General features: G+C 42.4%; 2 protein-coding genes across 3 annotated transcripts in view; both read right to left on the reverse strand.

Annotated features, from left to right (window-relative positions):
* LOC108666206 (telomerase-binding protein EST1A) overlaps positions 1-14,388 on the reverse strand; it is a 42,736-nt gene extending 28,348 nt beyond the window's left edge. For both annotated transcript variants that reach the window (XM_047882743.1, XM_018153033.2), the window contains exons 1-4: positions 14,372-14,388; positions 13,671-13,781; positions 11,963-12,157; positions 11,551-11,758 (exon numbers count right to left, since the gene is read on the reverse strand). In XM_047882743.1, coding sequence (XP_047738699.1) covers positions 11,551-11,758; positions 11,963-12,157; positions 13,671-13,739 — 472 coding nt within the window. In that variant the 5' untranslated portion in view covers positions 13,740-13,781; positions 14,372-14,388. The remainder of the gene's footprint in view (positions 1-11,550; positions 11,759-11,962; positions 12,158-13,670; positions 13,782-14,371) is intronic.
* LOC125178592 lies at positions 13,935-17,984 on the reverse strand. Its single transcript, XM_047882747.1, has 4 exons — positions 15,953-17,984; positions 15,087-15,184; positions 14,443-14,648; positions 13,935-13,965 (listed from the first exon to the last, which is right to left on the reverse strand). The coding sequence occupies exons 1-4, from the start codon at positions 17,958-17,960 to the stop codon at positions 13,935-13,937; spliced, it is 2,343 nt and encodes a 780-aa protein (XP_047738703.1). The 5' UTR covers positions 17,961-17,984.
* Between the last annotated feature and the right edge of the window lie 635 nt (positions 17,985-18,619).

Raw genomic sequence — 18,619 nt, forward strand, 5'->3', positions numbered from 1 at the left:
CGGGGGTACGGCAGCGGCGGTCGGGGGTACGGCAGCGGCGGTCGGGGGTACGGCAGCGGCGGTCGATGACACGGCGGCGCCACAGCCTCGGGTTTTCTAAATGCATTATACCGCGTGCTGCGCTCAGCACTTCTGATTGGGTGTTGGTGACGTTCCATGAGGTACAAGCGAACAGTTTAAGAAACGATGATCAAAAAACCAAATTGCATTTTCGTCCGAGACTTCGTTAGCTCTATTGTAGGACATATGGCGGAGCAGAATTTAAAAACAAAAACGGAATTTAAATACAAGACTTATTCATTAGTAACAAAGTCCTAGTCGTCAAGAAAATGCCTAGCAACAAATGTAAGGTATTCAATCCATGCCATAGCTTGATATTAAATTTATCAACAGTCAACAGGTCCGGAACGTCGAGGACGTTGATGAACACACGATGTACGGGCTGCTTCAAACAATTAACTCAAACAACGTCACCAGAAAACTGGTTCTCTCCTTGATAGGATGGACAATTCGGGCGAAAAAGCAAAATAAATGGCATGCCAAGTGTAAGACTAGAAGCCATCTTGGCGAGCCACTTGCGGGTCTCAAGGGACTCTTGGGAGCTTCTTGAATGTTGATAGCCTCATCAACGATCTTTGATAAGTGTATCTAAAGGCAGGATATTACCAGAGATATCAGCAGCAAGGCGGTGTGAAGAAGCGAGCTGCCTCCCGACCTGTTGCAGTTAATAGTCTACTGAGAATTTAAAGACCGCACCGAGAGCGTCAGAACAGCTAGGCAAAGCCAGTGCAATGTCGCGATGTTTGGAAAAATATAGCGATGTAACTTGCGGATTCGGCAATGTTATAGTAATGTTGGGCCAGCGATGTTTTAAAGGTTACATGCACGTCAATAAAACAAAAGAGGATACAGCATCATTGTCTCATATAGAATATGGAAATTCTTTAGTAATTAATTAATTGACAGCGAGAAAACGGTAATGATTGTAATATTATAACAATGCTCGTGGAAATGACATTCACAGAAGCAACAAGGCATGAAGATAGCAACCATGCACCAGCTGGCGCAGACATATTGCCAGTGATCTCCACAGAAATGGTTCAGCTTAGGTCCTCGCATTGCCTTATTATTGCCTTTTGAGCGTCAATTTCCTGTAAATACCATGCACTATAATAACGTCACTTGTTTAATACGTGGAACGCTTCACTAGCAATACCTAATTTTAATACTTACAAGACTTGATTATAATTAGGAATGAGAACAACGACCAAGTATATATGAGAAAAATGCAGAAGAAACACTTTGATCTATTTGGGTTGAGTCAAGCCAAATGTTGCGCGTTAATTGTAAAGTGAACAGCAATTGCAGTTGCAACACGCTGCTTATACAACAATTCATCACACCAGTATGAGAACGACACTTTTTAACGGGCCGGCAAATAATTATATGGTTTAGAAAGAGTGAAGTCGCGAGATAATCATTGATGATATTTTTTGTTTTCTTACGAAGAGAGCTTCAACATGTTCGTGGCAGTACAAGTTTAAAAAATGATGAAAGTCATATAGTTTATTTTTCAACATATGCTCCATCTAGGTGGATACATTTCTGTAAACGAAGAACCCAGCCTCGAAGTCGCCCGTGTAAAACTGCTATTTAAACCATGATATGGCAGCTCATTTTAATGCCAGAACTGATGGAAACACGCCGCCTTTCAATGATTTTTTCGTGTAAGGAAATAAGTCGAATGTTGCTATAAGTCGGGTATATAAGGTAGATATCGAATCATTACCCGTCGAATATCGTGCAGCACAGCTCTTTGTCTTCCGAACGCCATGCGCAGGTGCTTTGTAGTGGGAGACGATGAGCCGATGCAGCTCGATCCCCCAGGGCGTTTTATCAGATTCTCTTCGACAGTCTTCTCGAAATCTCTCCTTAATAAAAATCTTTTCGTGTTCTCGAGGAAATCAAATAACAAGATCCCCACTGCATCCCAGAAGACAGTGGCCACAACCTTTCCTCTCGAACGCTCAGCAATTTTCCTTTGACTGACCCACTTCCACCCCTGCGCATGCAGCCACTGCTTTGATCGAGTTTACTCCTCAGCATCGTACTAGGAGAGCCATATTTCATTCACGGTAACCATTCACGTCAGAAAGAAGTTCAGGGTTCTCGTCCCACATGTTCAAAATTTTCTTAGATAAATATGCCCAATTTATTCCTGCTGAACAGGGCGAACCCATCAACAGCCCAGGAATTCATGGAGCTGAGATGAGCTCGCAGTCCTAGACTGCCCACCAGAATTGTGTGTGAGGACCTCAAGGAGTCGTTGAGGATGCCTGCTACAAATTCGGTGGTTATTCGCTTACTTTTTTGGATGAAATCACGAACAGCATCAATGTCCCAACAAACTGATGTGCGTACGTGGCCTGCCTCTGCGCGGCTCGTGTTTGGTCTCATTTTTCCCGCGCTTTCGAAACAACTTATCAATTTGTGGACGACTGACTTCTTTGTACTGGTTGAGCCATGTTTCATCCCCGGTCACCGTTCACGTCAGAGAAAATTTCAGAGTTCTCATCCCACTTGTTCAAAATTTGGCGCAGACATATGGAAATAGTCTCAGCTTTGACGCACCGTCACCATAAACTTTCTCCGAAGAGTCCATGATTTGGCTGTTCTTCCACAAAAGCTTCACAATGAATGATATGTTTGACCTGGCCTCGACTCTGGCAGCTGCCACGTTACTTGAACGGTTGTTGCTTTGAAACCGGCATCCTGCTATTTTAACATCCATTTCAGGGCTCCTTTGAGAACACATTATAAAACATTGGTAAAAATTGTTTTGGTGCAATAGGCATCATATTATTTACATCAAATTTCCAGTTATGTTCATTTTCGATGAACTTTTTGAAGCCTCCTAATGTTAGAGTCAACGCCAGGCACCGAAATGCAATATTAGGAAAATGAACTTCTCGACGAATTACTTCCAGACGTCAAATTACTAAGAAATTACAATTCTTCAAAGTAATGGAGAACCGAGCGAGGAAGCCCTACCGCGCCAGCATGGGAGCATTGAACTAGCTATCCTCAGCTATAACACAAGTAAAAAATATAACTTAGTACTCACTGCAGTGAGTGATAGAGAGCGCATTTTCTCATCGACGAAAACGTGAAGTCACGGACGGACAGACAGACAGACGGACGGACGGACATGGCGAGCACAATAGCGCCTTTTTTCCATAAATGAGATAATGCGCTAAAAACTGGTAATCAATACGAAAATAAGAAAAATAGCAAAATTCAATGGAACTGGCAGCGGAGAGAAAAAAAATCAAAACGCGCACAAGATGCACCGTTATGGTTGCGGCATGTGGTTGGCTTGAGCCAACTTGGCGGTATTTAGAGACTTGAATTATACGAAGATTAGATTTTCATTATGCGAGACAAAGTGCAATAAATAATAATAAGAACATTGTATGCCGCTCTAATGTATAAACACGTTTGCCATAAAGGCAACGAGTTTCGCTCTGAGGGCTCTTCTAGCAACGGAGGAGCGGCGGACGAAGAAACGAAGAAAATCTCGACCCAAAAATATGAATAATCAACGTCTGTATTGAAATTATACAGCAGCACTTGAGGCCGTACAGCATTAGGCACCGAATGAAAATTATTTGTCAGTTTTAGCCAAGAGATTAGCTAAACTTGTTTCCTGACAGCAAGACAAATTTGGACACCAATTTCTCTGAATTGATAAAGCAGATAACTGAGTTCACTTATATAGGAGTTTGCCTCGTACGTCGTGTTTGGTTGGCAGGTGAAAGCAATAAACCATGTAGCGGTGTAAATGTGATGCTCACTGGCAAGCAGACGATAAACAAATGGTGCAGCGGTATTGATGGACAAGCGTGGATCTTAACTCTTCGTAAAAATATTTATTTGTGGCAGATCGAGGAATTTAAGCTGGTGAGTGTTTACGGTATTTGTATGAGAAAATATTTGAATGTGAGAGTTGAAAGCGCACTTTCGTTTCGACTTCAGATAGGGCACTCTTGTTGGAGAATTAGAAACGAAACAAAAGCTGTTTTCCATTCGTTTGCTTTACAATGCTAAGCGAGATTCAATAGGCATTGATGTCGATTCATAATGTAAATAATAGAAATATTTTGGACGAAACCACGTATAAAATTCTACTGCAGTTGTGTGGACATATAATAGACATCAGACAGCAGGGGACTTGCCTGCTCAGTGTATGCGTGAGCGGCCAAGAGCAAACTTCAGATCTGCACACGCACAACAGGAGGCCGAGCAATTCACTGATAATTAATATTCGTTCATTTCCCTACTCACTGCAAAGAATGAATATCACTTTAGTTGGACTTCAGTTCATAATGCAATGAAATATTACCTTATTTGAAAGAAAACCCAATGGAATGAAGAGATCGTCTCCGCGACGCTGCTCGCACTCGGGGTACAAGCTCTTCTCGTGAATAAATTCGCGCTCGGGCGTGGGGGACACTTAAGTAAATAATGACATCCCGTCATACAATTAGAATTCCATAATTTCTCAAGATTAAATAATGAAAAATATTAGCGGTACAAAATTTTTGGGATCGAAGACCTAGAGCTATTGCACTATTTTAGTGGGTTTATGTAAATGATATTTATTTCCTTATCCTTACATCACTTTTAGTATCCTAATTATACTTGTGTTAACCACGAGCTTCGTTGGATAAATTTGCATCATACTGAATAACAATTTATGGGATCCATTGATGCGATGCAACAGGTATCTACAGAAATGTTTGGGTGAAACTGATCTCAATCTAGCTTCGCTCACCAGACTGGGGTGAAACTGGACTGGGAAGCTCGCCCCAATGTGAAACTGGACTGAGAAACTCACCCCACCGTGAAACTGGCCTGGGAAATCCACCCCGCTACGAAACTGGACTGAGAAGCTCACCCCACCGTGAAACTGGCCTGGGAAATCCACCCCACCATAAAGCTGGACTGGGAACCTCACCCCGCCGTGAAACTGGACTGGGAACCACACCCCACCGTGAAACTGGACTGGGAAGCTCACCCCTCCGTGAAACTGGACTGGGAAACTCACTCCACCGTGAAACAGGACTGGGAATATATCTCACCCCACCGTGGAACTGGACTGGGAGACTCACCCCACCGTGGAACTGGACTGGGAAGCTCACCCCACCGTGAAACTGGCCTGGGAAACTCACCCCACCGTGAAACTGGACTGGGAATATATCTCACCCCACCGTGAAACTGGACTGGGAGACTCACCCCACCGTGATACTGGAGGGAAGCTCACCCCTCCGTGAAACTGGACTGGGAAGCTCACCCCACCGTGAAACTGGACTGGGAAACTGACCCCACCGTGAAACTGGACTGGGAAACTCACCCCACCAATCAAGAAGAAAGTTTACGACAATTACCAATCCAACAGGTTGCACGTAACCAGACGCCTGCGAACGATTTGATCGAAATGGTTTGTCTGCTCGAAATGGGGTGTTTGTTTCGGAATGGTTGGTTTTGATTTGCTCGTAGTGGTTTGTTTGGTATAAACTAACGCACTGTCACACTCAAACCCGTCAAAATCAGGATGCACAGGGCACATCGTAGACAAAAAGGCAGGCGGGTTCGAGGCCCGTAATTCGGAAGTGCTGGAGCAGCTGCGACGCTGGATCAGCATTCCAGAACACCACGTAAATTCAGCGAGGTCAACCAGCACTGCAATGGCGCAGTAGTATAGGTACGTTAAATTGCCGCGGCAACTCATCGGACGACATTTCGTTATTACAAGCGATGGTGGTTTACAGTTCTATTTTCGCATCGATAGGGACTTGAAAGTTATTGACCTGTTGAAGTTGATACATATTCAACGAAATTAATGCAATAACCTAAGCCAATGAGTTGCTTTATCCAAATTTCTCATATTTTGCGGCACTAAACGCGGCTGCAGCTCTTTTTTTGGTGGCGCCGAGTATTTTGTCTGCACAATTATACTAATGATTCCCCCCTCAATCTTTGGAACACCTCAACATACTAGGACCGAACATACAAAAACATTCACTCATTCCTAGAAACTTAAACATATGAATTGCTACAATACGCTCAAAACTTGTTCATTATTGCATTGCAAATGACTGGGCCGTAAAGTTCGTGCAGAACGCTGGTAAATCTTACGGCCCAAGATACGAGCCCAAGGCATGCTGGCGCCACATATACGACATGCTGGTCGCAACACGTTATGTTAAAGCAGTCAATAACAGGTTCAAGTTTTTGCACGCTGGTTCTGAGAAGCAATGCACGCTCGGGCGAGGAAGTGCCACGCATGCTTTCTCTGGTGCAGGAAAAAGTGCGTGTCGCCGGAGCAGCTGTTAGCGGTGAGCCGAGCCCTGAGGCGTCGCAGCGCGCGATGTTGCTATGCAAGCCACGGAGATGAAAAACCATTAACGACCAGTCAAAAAAAAAAAAACAACGAATCCAAATGTTTTTTTATTTTTTGTCCATTGCACATGACACGCCATTGTAATGGATGAGCGATGGTATAAATGAGATGATAATTTCGCAATAATAAGTCTAGCAAACTTGAGGGACTTGGTTTTGAGAGCACGTCAGGTTAACGTCAAAGTGTTACACTGCACGCTCATGATTTTTATTCGAACAGTTCTCCATTTTCTAATTAATGAATAAATGAATAAACCTTCAGGTGTCCTACGTGCAATCTACGCGTCGCCGCTAATGGAGAAAAGTAATGTAATTTGCTCTTTTTTTATATCTTTTAAATTCAACGAACGTATAGAGGTTTATCAGTAAAGAACTGCACTGTTAACCACCAGAATGTGAGCGGAAACAGTCCACACTAATAGTTGATCAATTTTTCGAAGTGAAATTCGGCCAGATCTAGAACATCAGCAATTTATTGAGGGACAAAAAACGTCCAACCGAGGTTGTAGCTCCCTGTTAGCGCTCGAGGCGCTTGTGTTTGATTAATGCAACACATGGATCAGAGACAGTCGTACTACATGACATGGATCAGAGACAATATTAAACAGGCCAGACCTGTAGCGCTCTGTCACAGCAGGTCACATTGACCTCAACCACGCGCCCGTGTACCCACCATGACAGGTCAGCACACCGACAACACTGCAGACAGCGGAACATTGTGACATTTCCAGGAATTTGAGGTTTATTGGTGTGAGCGAAGCGATCATTTTCGTGGAAAGTTCGTCATCAAATCAAGAAAAACACGAAATCCGGATCGTAATTTTCAATGTTGATGATTAGCAAGTAACAACCGCAAGCTGAAACACAGAGATATTTTCATAGAAGAAATGACATCGCAAGTTTTCTGCAGTCTAATACATACGCGTCTCTTGAGTTAGCCGTGTCCTAACCAAGAAAGGTAGACACGCTTTAGGCAATGAATATGTGACGCCGCTAAGAGAGAGAGAGAGACTTGGAAATAATGGTTGAGAGAATCCTTGATTTCAAGTGTCATGTAGCACGTGTAGCTGGAAAGAGAAATATGATCTAAAGTGTCATCTGGCGCTTATTCGACTTCTTTACTCCGGGTGAGACATTCGTTCAATTGTTCAAGTCACTTGATCGGCCAGTTCTATTGAGTACAGGCACTACCGTACTTATGGCAGTCACGACACAACACCATCTGTGCCGACCAAGAGGAAGTCCAGAGATAAGCGACCAAACTGATCGCCTATCTTGAAGACAAACCTTAACCAGATGTCCGATAGCTGTTTGTGGATACAAATCATGTGTTTACCATGCCGCAGACCTAGTTAGCTAGGTATGCGTCTAGCGTGTCACTGAGAGCTGCCCTCAGACGCTGAGTCAACAGTTTACACAGCATATGCGTTACGAAGACAAGAATTCGGTGGACGGAGGTAAAAAGTCTATAAATTTGCTGGGAGCCTTAGTAATGCCCCCGCACAAGCTGAAAAAGTACGCACGCCGCAATGTAACTCGCGTTAGAGCTATTCCGACCTAACGGTCGACGTCTTGGCTTTACCTGTATCGTATCACTCGAGTATTACCACCTCGTATCAAGATACTGATAAGTTCTCTAGACTGATGGTGTATTACTTCACGAACTTAGTCAACGAATCCTGTTACCCTGGAGGCGCATAAATATGCATCAGGGACACAGAGCATCTGGTAGTCTTGGGCCTGTGAGGCTTGTAGCACCTCAGACTGAGAGGAAAGAAGATAAATGTCTTCATGGATGTTCGTAGAGCGAACGATGTGTACCGGCCGCAAATATGCCGTCACAGCAGCAGGGACACGCGAGGTAACAGCTTGAAGCTCGCCATATAAACGCAGCAGAAAAACGTAAGACCAAGCTTCTTATCTCAGAGGGTCGTGTCCACATGGAATGGTCTTTCAGACAGCGTCATAACTACCCCATACGTAAACGCTCCGGAAACATGCTTGACAATTTTTGGACGCACCGACCAGTTCTCTTTGATCCTGAGTGCTACCACTAGCTAACCATAATTGGTCGATCTAGGCTGCGTCTTCTATCATGCATGCAACCAAATGAAGTACAGCCACGAAGCTAAAAAGGCGTGTAAACAGGCCAGAGTGTCTACTTCACCGAAACCAACAGTATGAAGTACCATAGAGGTTTATTCAAATATCGCTCCTGAAGTAGTGCCATAGTCATCAGCGCAACTTATTCATAGATCGCTCTTGATGTAGTGCCACTTTCTTAACAGGTTGATTTCGAAGTGGTACATATGCGTACCAAGAAATGTTTTTCTCCAGGACGTATTGGTAAATGATTCAGGGTTGCCAGATGGCCTAACAACTGACCAAGACCACGAACAAAAAAAGCCAAAAAAAGCCTAAAACTCAATATATACTTGTATATTTGTAGGTTTCAGTAAAAAATTCATTTCTTTTCTTATTGCAGTTTTAAAAATTTAATTAAGAAGTACACCTATCATAAACTTTAGCTGGCCAACGCAATTTAAAAAAGCTAAATTGCGGAATTTGTCCAGAAAAAAGACCGTCTAGCAACCCTGTTTCAAAATAGTACAAAAAAAAACGAAATAATTGTATAAGATGAAGCAATTGGAGTCAACGTGTTAATAGCAAATCATGAAGGAAAAAGCAACTTTGTAGGACCAGAAGCCAAGCGAATATCTCGCGACTGCTGTTCTAGCGGCGCAACAACTATACCTTGTTCTAGTTGTACGGGTAATCTTCTCTCTGTGAGGGATGTCTTCCGAACTTACCTTACATTCCGGTAATGCAAGTATATCTTCAGTTTAAATCACCCAATTTTGATATTACAGCATTATTATTTTGATTTCCATTGAAATTCTCCTCGTAATGAGCGCAGGAATACATTTTCACAGAATATGTTGGTTTAATGAAACAATTATACTTATTTGGTAACATTCAAATTATTTATTCTACAGAAAACCGGATGATTGCAGGGCGAAGGTGCTACTCTGCTGCTATTAAAAAATTATTTCTGTTCTAATAAGATATTTATTTTCGCTTTACTCGGTTTGCATTGTCAAGAGACGCGTGCCTCCACGTAGCCTCCTGGTCGCAGAATTAATCTCGGTCCAAATAGTCGGTGCATACGTAAGCTTCAACACAGTATGTTATACACCGAGTACTAGATATTTGTACCTACATAACGAGTACTAGATATTTGTAGCTACATGAGTCTGCAAAAACATCCTACAAAGATACGATGGTAGAACATCGTGTAACTTCTGCTGAGTAGATAACGTAACTGAGGATGGCTGGTGGTATGAAGGTTGTTCGCTGTAAATCTGTTCCAGGGTCTTGCGATAGACGATAAATTCTGAGGTGGTTCATTAGTGATCCCACCAAATCTGTCCAGCTTTGAAATGATCACTTCGGGAACATGAAGCCTAGAAAAAAGCAAGTTTTATCTTCAAACCAAATCTTGAGGAGTCTCAAGGAAATAAATCCAACCACTTGAGTTCACTTTGGCATAGGTACAGATCAAATTAGGGTATTGAACGTCAATTATGCGAGACGCTATAGGATATCTTCTTCCCAAGTTTGTATAATAAAATCCTCTTCGATGAACTTCGATGATGAACTTGAAATACGCACGGCGTTTTTCCTATTTTTGCAGAGCGAGTAGTTGGGATGCACGAGTTTGTCGTCATGAGCCCTGTGAGGAGGTCCATGCTTAGATTAAACCTCCGAAACCTTCGCAATGGGAGTAACTGTCGCGTTTCGGCCGTCGTAAGCCACCAACGAACATTTCAATGCTCGACTCTGCAGGGCTTGGTCGGGAGTACTGGAGAAGAGTTTACTGAAGAATTTCACCGTCCTCCGGAGAATTATTACCGCTCCCAGGTTGAACTATGCTGTCCATGTTCAATACCCCCTCGATTTCCGGCACCTAGAAGACTGTTACTGTTAGTCTTTAACTATCCAGGACTCTGCCCTTAAGTCACCCGCTAACTGCCTTGTTGGGATAGCCGGCGCCGGCTTAAACGGGAAGGCCAGGCGGGACAGCCCCGCACCGCTGCGAACATCACATTCTAGCAGCCAACATCATCACATCCTCCAGCTGAAGCTCTCCTGCAACATCCTCCCCGCTCAGCTGTAGTTCAGCGGTCACAGCAGCCTCGTCCTACACGCCCCCACACGTCTAGGGTGCGACGCTCCGACACACTCTTCGGTCTCAGGTGCGGAGACTCAATGCACTCCATGGAGCACATTTATTGGAGCGAATGATTACCTCAGGTCGCTCAATTATCCGTAAACACTTGCTTTTTTGCGGCGCCGGGATCCGCGTAAGGGAAAGCTTGGGGAGCGAGCTAAGAGTAGTAAAGGAATAGAGGAATAAATTGAGTAAGTGAAAGGAGCCACCTGCTGGCTCCTACCCAATACTCTACTAGTTGCCCATCAAGCACTCCAGTTTCTGCCTTTGTACATCTTTTTCTCGTCTCTCGTAATTATTTCTCTATTATGGCTCAACTTCCTCCTCTTACTCTACTTATTACTCTATTCCTCTACTACCTTAGCCCGCTCCCCAAGCTACGTATCTCTTTGCGTACAGGCATCACTGCGCCACCACAAAAAAATCAGCGAAGTATATATACGGACGATCAGGCGGCCTCAGGTCATCAATAAGCTAGCGCTCTGAGGTTGAGACTGTCATTGTTCTATGTCACGTAACCTTTCTACGTTAGAATTTCGTACAGCACTTGATATCAGCCTTCAAGTTAGCCATTCTCTTTAAATCATTTTATATAAATTAAAGTGCGTAGCAAGCGCTTCAATTAAACCAATTGAAGACTTCATATATGTACACATTATAAGTAAACAAAATTGTCCGATGATTGATATGCAGGAACGAACGGTTGAGGCACTAAAAGGTTGGGGCAAACACTTCATCGACACACGCTTCCCTCAGCGGACTGTCTTGACGAAGAAATTACTTTCCTTAAAATTAGTTCCAAGGAAATGTAAACATAGTACCGTGAGAAAAAAAAAATAAAGTATTTGAAGACTGACCGTGTAGCTGGGTGCTGTGCACGGCGAATATGTTGAGTGCAAGTATCTGCAGGAGGTGAGTGGAGGAGAGCTTGGGAGGCTGGCAGCGCAGCAGAGCAGCGAAGAGCAGCAGACAGCGCCTGCTGCACGCCTCGAACTCCTCGAGTGACACGCGCGAGAACAGCAGCCCGTGACAGTGTAGGTAGCAGGTCAGGAACTGCTTCATCAGCTGCAACATATACTGCTTCATCAGCTGCAACATATACTGCTTCATCAGCTGCAACATATANCTCACCTGTAGGGCAGGACGCTGTTGGCACCAGCGTGTCCAGGACCGCAGTACTGCAGCCTGTAACACACCTGTCTCTTATACACATCTAGATGTGTATAAGAGACAGCACATGTACTGCTTCATCAGCTGCAACACAGTCACCTGGTCAGCAGGCACGCCACTCAGCAGTGTGGCCACAGGATCAGGTTCTGTGGCGCAGGCGCGCAGCTTTGTGGCGCAGGAGCCGTCTAGCCGATGCCACACCTCGCGCCGCACGCCGCCCTCACGCACAGTAGCCACAGCTGACGCGGGAGGCCACGGCGCGCCACAGTCAAGCTCCTCCCTCAGCACCGTGAACTGAACGATATTATATTATATTATATGATATTATATGATTTTATATACATGAACATGATATTATTATCTGCTGCGGGAGTTTGTAGTCAGGCAATCACGGACAACAATTAAACTTTAAGCATAACAAGTGTAAAATGTTCACAATAATCCGAAAATTTGGTGATTCTTTTGAACAGATCTCTATCGTCGATTTTAACTTCCATTTAGTGGAAATGTATTAAAAATTATAAATTTAGGACCAGATTCAATCAATACAGCGGCAAACATGACTTATGACTGCTGGGATAAAGATCTCCGACTGAAAATGTTGCTATTCGACAAATCCAAGCGGAGAATGCGGGCTTCCCGTGACCTTTACTTTCTCGCTGCATGAACTTAAAGCAAGACATCATTGGAATCTTTTAACCCTCTACCGCCGTATGTCACTCTCCCGGAACATAACTTTCAACTTAACCCTCTACCGCCGTATGTCACTCTCCGGGAACATAACTTTCAACTTAACCCTCTACCGCCGTATGTCACTCTCCCGGAACATAACCTTCAACTTAACCCTTTACCGCCGTATGACACTCTCCGGGAACATAGGTAACTTTCAACCTCAATTATACGTGAACTATTGAATGTAGCAAAGTGAGGACGTTTGTTTCTCAGGACGTTGTAATATTATAAAGTTGTACGTGGCGGCAACCATCATTTTGCGCTCACTAAAACGAATCCTTTTTGGGAAGTAGGCGCGTGACAATATTGCTCCGGTTACTAATATTATTACCAATATTATCATATTATATTAGTAATATTAATATACTAGGTACTAATATTGCTCCGGTTACTCGTGTCAGGCGGCAGAGGGTTAAGGGGCATGAAAAGAAATAAGCGCCATCCCCTCGCTCAGAAAGATGAACTTGGGACAGAACAGACGGATCGAAAAATCAGTTGAGAGGACTGAGGAATAATGGACTAAGTGTCAGGAGTTATGGCCGTCTAGTATGTGGACAATAAATGGAAAAATGTCTGCAGAGAGGAATTTGAAAATATTTGCTGATTACGTGTAGTTTTGAACAGCTCTTCCACCGGCTGAGCTCAAGTTTTGCTGTCGTTTCGGTCAGCAGGAACATATCGAAAGATCTCGCTATGCCGAGCTACGTTCTGTTGCCTGGCATTATATCAAACAACTTTCTTTGTTGTAATTTTACATTACATTTTACTTTGTTGTAATTTTTACATTAAAATACTCTAGAAATTTTAAACGCTTGTTTAGCTATCTGCATCAGATATTATTTTTCTATCTGGTTCAGTTTTCTATGAAACATTTAGACAAAAAAAAAATAAAAAATACAGGCAGCTGATTGAAAAAATTATAACTCACTACTCACTGCAGTGAGTGACAGAGAACGTATTATCTCGTCGACGAAAACTTGAGGTCACGGACGGACGGAAAGACGGACGGACATGACGAGCACAATAGCGCCTTTTTTCCATAAATGATGCGCTAAAAAGAGCCATGTGGACATACCCTCGTCCTGATGCCCTCAAAGAAGGAGGTGAGGGAGTCCCTGGCGGACTCGAAGGCGTTCGCGGCCATCAGCGACCGCACGTAGAAATAGAAGACATCCAGCGGCCGCTTCTGTCAACACAAGACAGGCGTCAGGAGGTTCTGTCAACACAAGACAGGCGTCAAGAGGTTCTGTCAACACAAGACAGGCGTCAGGAGGTTCTGTCAACACAAGACAGGCGTCAGGAGGTTCTGTCTACACAAGACAGGCGTCAAGAGGTTCTGTCAACACAAGACAGGCGTCAGGAGGTTCTGTCTACACAAGACAGACGTGGTAAGCACAATAGAAATCATCAGCCAAGGCGGCAATATCATGCACCAGATGAATCAATGTGCAGTTATTTGAGATTACCATAAGTTCTCCCTTGCTTTAAAGGATCCAACCTTATTATTATTCATTCGGCATTATTTATTATATATTTTCTTGTCTTAAACATAATGTGAGAAACTCGATCTGCTCATAACAATTATTTGCCTTAAGAGATTATAATCGAAACGTCTGCTGCTGAGAACTGCTTATGAGCTAACAGGGGGAACTGACTTGAGTGTGTTTCCTTATAAATCCTGTGCAGAGTTACCTGAGTGGCGTTCAGAGTTACCTGAGTGGCGTTCAGAGTTACCTGAGTGGCGTTCAGAGTTACCTGAGTGGCGTTCAGAGTTACCTGAGTGACGCTGAGTATGGACACCAGCGTGTCCAGGACCGCAGTACTGCAGCCTGTAACACACCACTCACCTGTAGGGCAGGACGCTGTTGGCACCAGCGTGTCCAGGGCCGCAGTACTGCAGCCTATAGCGGGCCAGGTCCCCCAGGTCCAGCAGGAGGCGCTGTGCCACACCCAAGGCCATCTTGGCGCGCCCTCGCCTCACGTCGCCGTCACCGCAGCGCGCCACGGCAGCGACGCTCACGCCGTGCCGACTCTCCAGCGCTCGAATCAACGTCTGCTCAGCAGGTCGTCAGTTATTTGCATATGTTGTGACAGGCTATTTATTGCTTTTTTAAGAATGTTCAAGAATTTACCTGAAGTTATGTAACTTGTTAAATGGGATCATTATTTATTGTTTAATAACTATTCTTTCAAACTGTGATGACAATGGTGGAAAGTACCTTCTATAATAATAGGACTAACAATCTACATAGTACCTACTGCTTCATGCTGCATAATTTAAATGCAATGAAACAAACAATTCAGAGACAAATATGAAGTGGATGCCAGTAATAAGTACATTCAAGCCATGAAGTCATTAGACATACATTAGTCACCTTGATGCTCATTATTATAAATTTATATTCAGCACCATCAATGTTTTAAGCCAAGAAATTGAATGCTCCATGATCCATCTTCAGAATATATACACAAGGATGCATCCTGAACACACCTGCAGATAACTGTGTCCATCTTTGACCAGCATGAGCAACGTGGAGACGCTCTTCTGCTGCAGCTCAGGCACGTGAGTCGCATACTCCCGCAACTTCTCTGTCAGTCACAGATAAATTAAGAACAACAAGTGCATTATTGCCATCAAAGCTCTCACTAAAGTAAGAACAACATGTGCATTATTGCCATCAAAGCTCTCACTAAAGTAAGAACAGCATGTGCATTATTGCTGTCAAAGCTCAAATTGCACAAAGAATTCAATGTACACAAAGTTCAGCAGGCTGGTTTGTAGGTTCAGAGATTACAACCTTTACTATTTGAACATTTATATCAAAGGCTTATGTAACATGCCAGTCGAATTCCAGACTAAGATTGCGCATGTAATTAAGCTATTGAAATGGGAACGAAGAAAAGGCAGATTATTTATTTGGGACGGTATGATTCCATTAAAACCTCAGATGGCATATCAATGGAATTAACAATTACTTTGACATGCATGACCACTCCAGCACATAAACTTATAAAAAAAACATTGTACCTAGTCAACAACAACAATGAAATGGTATCAGCTTGCAGTGTGCTGATTTATGCAAGAGTTCATTATAATTGATTGAGCTAATGACACACAAGATATTAGGTTTGGAGCAGCAGGAGTTACACTGAAGCAGCCAATGGAGTGATAAAATAGAAGCCATTAACTTCCAGCTAACCTCAGTCTTGTATCAACATACAAGTATAAGCACAAAAAATAAAACTACAAATATTGAACCAGAGTATGATGATTGGTTGGGCTATGAAAATTCAGAGATAATTTCAACTAAATTCACCTGGAATAATTATTTAGCAAACACCTAAGTTGCATCTTACCTATGATGTTGTAATAAAGGGTCTTCCACATCTGCACTTCAATGTTCTTCTGATGGCAGAGAGCAATGTTCCCAGAGAAGAGCTTCAAGAAGCAGCTCTGAAGATAAACTCTAATGTCCATAATACGGGGAAACTCCCGAGGAATCTGATTGCTGTTGACATAATACTGAATATCACACTCTCCTTTCTGGACATTATGCAGTATTTCTTCATACCCTGCAGTGCTTATGGGTTCATCATACAGCTCGGCATCAACAGCACTCCGAAGAAATTCCAGTTCTGTATTATCATCCATGACAGCAACATTTACTTGTCTTTGATGGTTGAAGTTTTGGAAGTCATGACTTGACAAAAGTTTTTTGCCAGGAACTGAGATCACTTGTCTACCATCAGCCTTGGAGCTACTTGAGGCACAAATGTTCTTTCCATCCAGCTGATTTTGCTGAGAACGATTTAGATGTTGAGCCAAGTTTTGCTCATATGGTAAGGGACTTCTAAAAGGAGATCGATGAGAACAAGGTTTGTTGATCGTATTTTTGTTTTCTCCCTGAGAGTCCAAATGATATTCTTCATCTTTCTCTTGTTGAAAGTTTTTCTTGTCATCGCACAGTGATTCATATTTAGCTGAGTCAACACCCACATGAGATTCAGGCTTTTGCCCCAAATTAGAGAAGTTCTTGAAATTTTCAGATTTGCTTTCATCCTTAGTATGCAATTTCTTAATATAATTGGTTGAACCTTGCATAGTTGCAGACACGTCATGAAATTGTAGCTCTTTGGTATAAACATTTTCACTAGACGAGTGAGAAGCAATACAATTAAGAGACTGATTCTGAAGGTTAAACACGCTGCTGCGAGACTCGTTACAGGGATCTTTATCAAGGACTCTCCTTGCTCTGCCACGTCCCACATTAGTTTTATTGCCCTGACGTGGCTCAGTATTGTGGTGAGGCACACTATTAGTAGAGCTTTGCAAGCTGCCTATAGATTTACTTGACACTGTTGGTTTATTGGATGTATTCAAACTTTCCTTTCCTAATTGTGCTTCTGGTCCCTGGTTGTTGATCTTCAATGCATTCTTATTTTGACTGCTTTCGTCTGATTTTTCTTCAGATAAAGGCAAGTGGGAATTGTTTGTAGGAGTAATCTGAACAGAATAATTTTTCTCTTTTTCATCTTGTGTGGAAATTTTCATTGATGGAAATATTGAATCAATACCAGATAAACTGCTTTGAGACACCTTTTCACTTTTGCTAGAGCTGTGCTTAAATACTTGAAGCTGGATTTTATCAGACAAAAATTTTTGTTCATTTCTTTCCAATTTCACTGAATTTTCTAAAAGTGCAGTCTGGCAATCTTGATTATCAATGTCAAGTAATGGCTTGCAAGAGAATGAATGTTCATAACACACATTAGAATCAGTTTCTTTCAAGTTCAAGTTGCTACTCTCAAACAATTCAGAGTTCAACTCCAAGCCCAAATCATTTTTTTTCTTTGTACTTTCATCAAAATGGTTGGATTTTTCATCCAAAAATTGAATTGGGTTTAACTCAGCTACTCGTGGAAAAAGCAAAATTTTCTTATCCGAATCCAGTCCCCCAGCAAATTTAGGATTAACCCGTTCTGAAAATGATTCAATTTTAGGTGAGTGCATTGAATCAGCTTTATCCAATACTTTCCTTTCTGTATTCGTAATTTCACATCGGTCTCTTGAAACTGAAACAGGAATTTCATCTGGTTGCTTCTTATCATTGGAACAGGACTGTGGAATTTTTGCAGCTTTATTTTCAAGAAAAGAATTTCCATTATCTTGTTTAATGGTATTTTCATCTTGAAAACCATCACTTTTCTGATGAGACAGAGAATTTCTGGAGTTTCTTGAATCTTTATGATTTTCCTGTCTGTGATGCCGCTTTCGCAGTGCACCAGGTCTGTATATTTCTATGTCAGCTCGGCGACCAGACCGGCTTTTGTTGACTCTTTTGCTAGCTTCAGATTTGTTCTCCATATTACTTAACCAATAATCAGAACCTGAAAATTAAAGCATTTCAATGAAGCAATTTGCATACCACTTGCAACTCACAGAACTTTCTCATGGAACCTCATAGCTACGCTGAATGATCAATAAGAGTGATAATAAAATGGAAATATAATATCAATTCATGCCCAACAAAGTTATACTTACAGCACATGAAATCCTTCAAAATTAATTATTTGCAGTCAATTCTAGCATTGTTAGATTGATGATGGTTGAGATTTTGCACCATTATATAAATTGCTCATCTAATTGCCCTAATTCTATGAGAACTTTATGTCAGTTCAAAACATGATATATATTAGTTCAAATCCTTGCTTTGCACTCCAAACACAACAGGAATTTTGTTCTCCAGATTGTGCTGCAGAGTTCAATTTAAATTCATTTATTCTTTTATGCATTATGTGGAATCTAGCATGAAAAATATCCATCTTTCAAGCAACAACTTGAGCTTTCCAGACATATTCAGTACCATAAGTTTCCTCTGGATGAATTATCTCTAATCTAATTGTTGTCCAAAGAGTACAAATGCGTCACTAGATTCCAAATGTATAATTTGTAACTTTGAATATGCAAGATTTCATTAACATGTAGGAAAATTCCAACCCTGTGAGTGTGTGGAAGCTGCGGAG

The sequence above is a fragment of the Hyalella azteca genome, unplaced genomic scaffold (assembly GCF_000764305.2).
Source record: "Hyalella azteca isolate HAZT.00-mixed unplaced genomic scaffold, Hazt_2.0.2 contig11229, whole genome shotgun sequence".
Classification (NCBI taxonomy): domain Eukaryota; kingdom Metazoa; phylum Arthropoda; class Malacostraca; order Amphipoda; family Hyalellidae; genus Hyalella; species Hyalella azteca.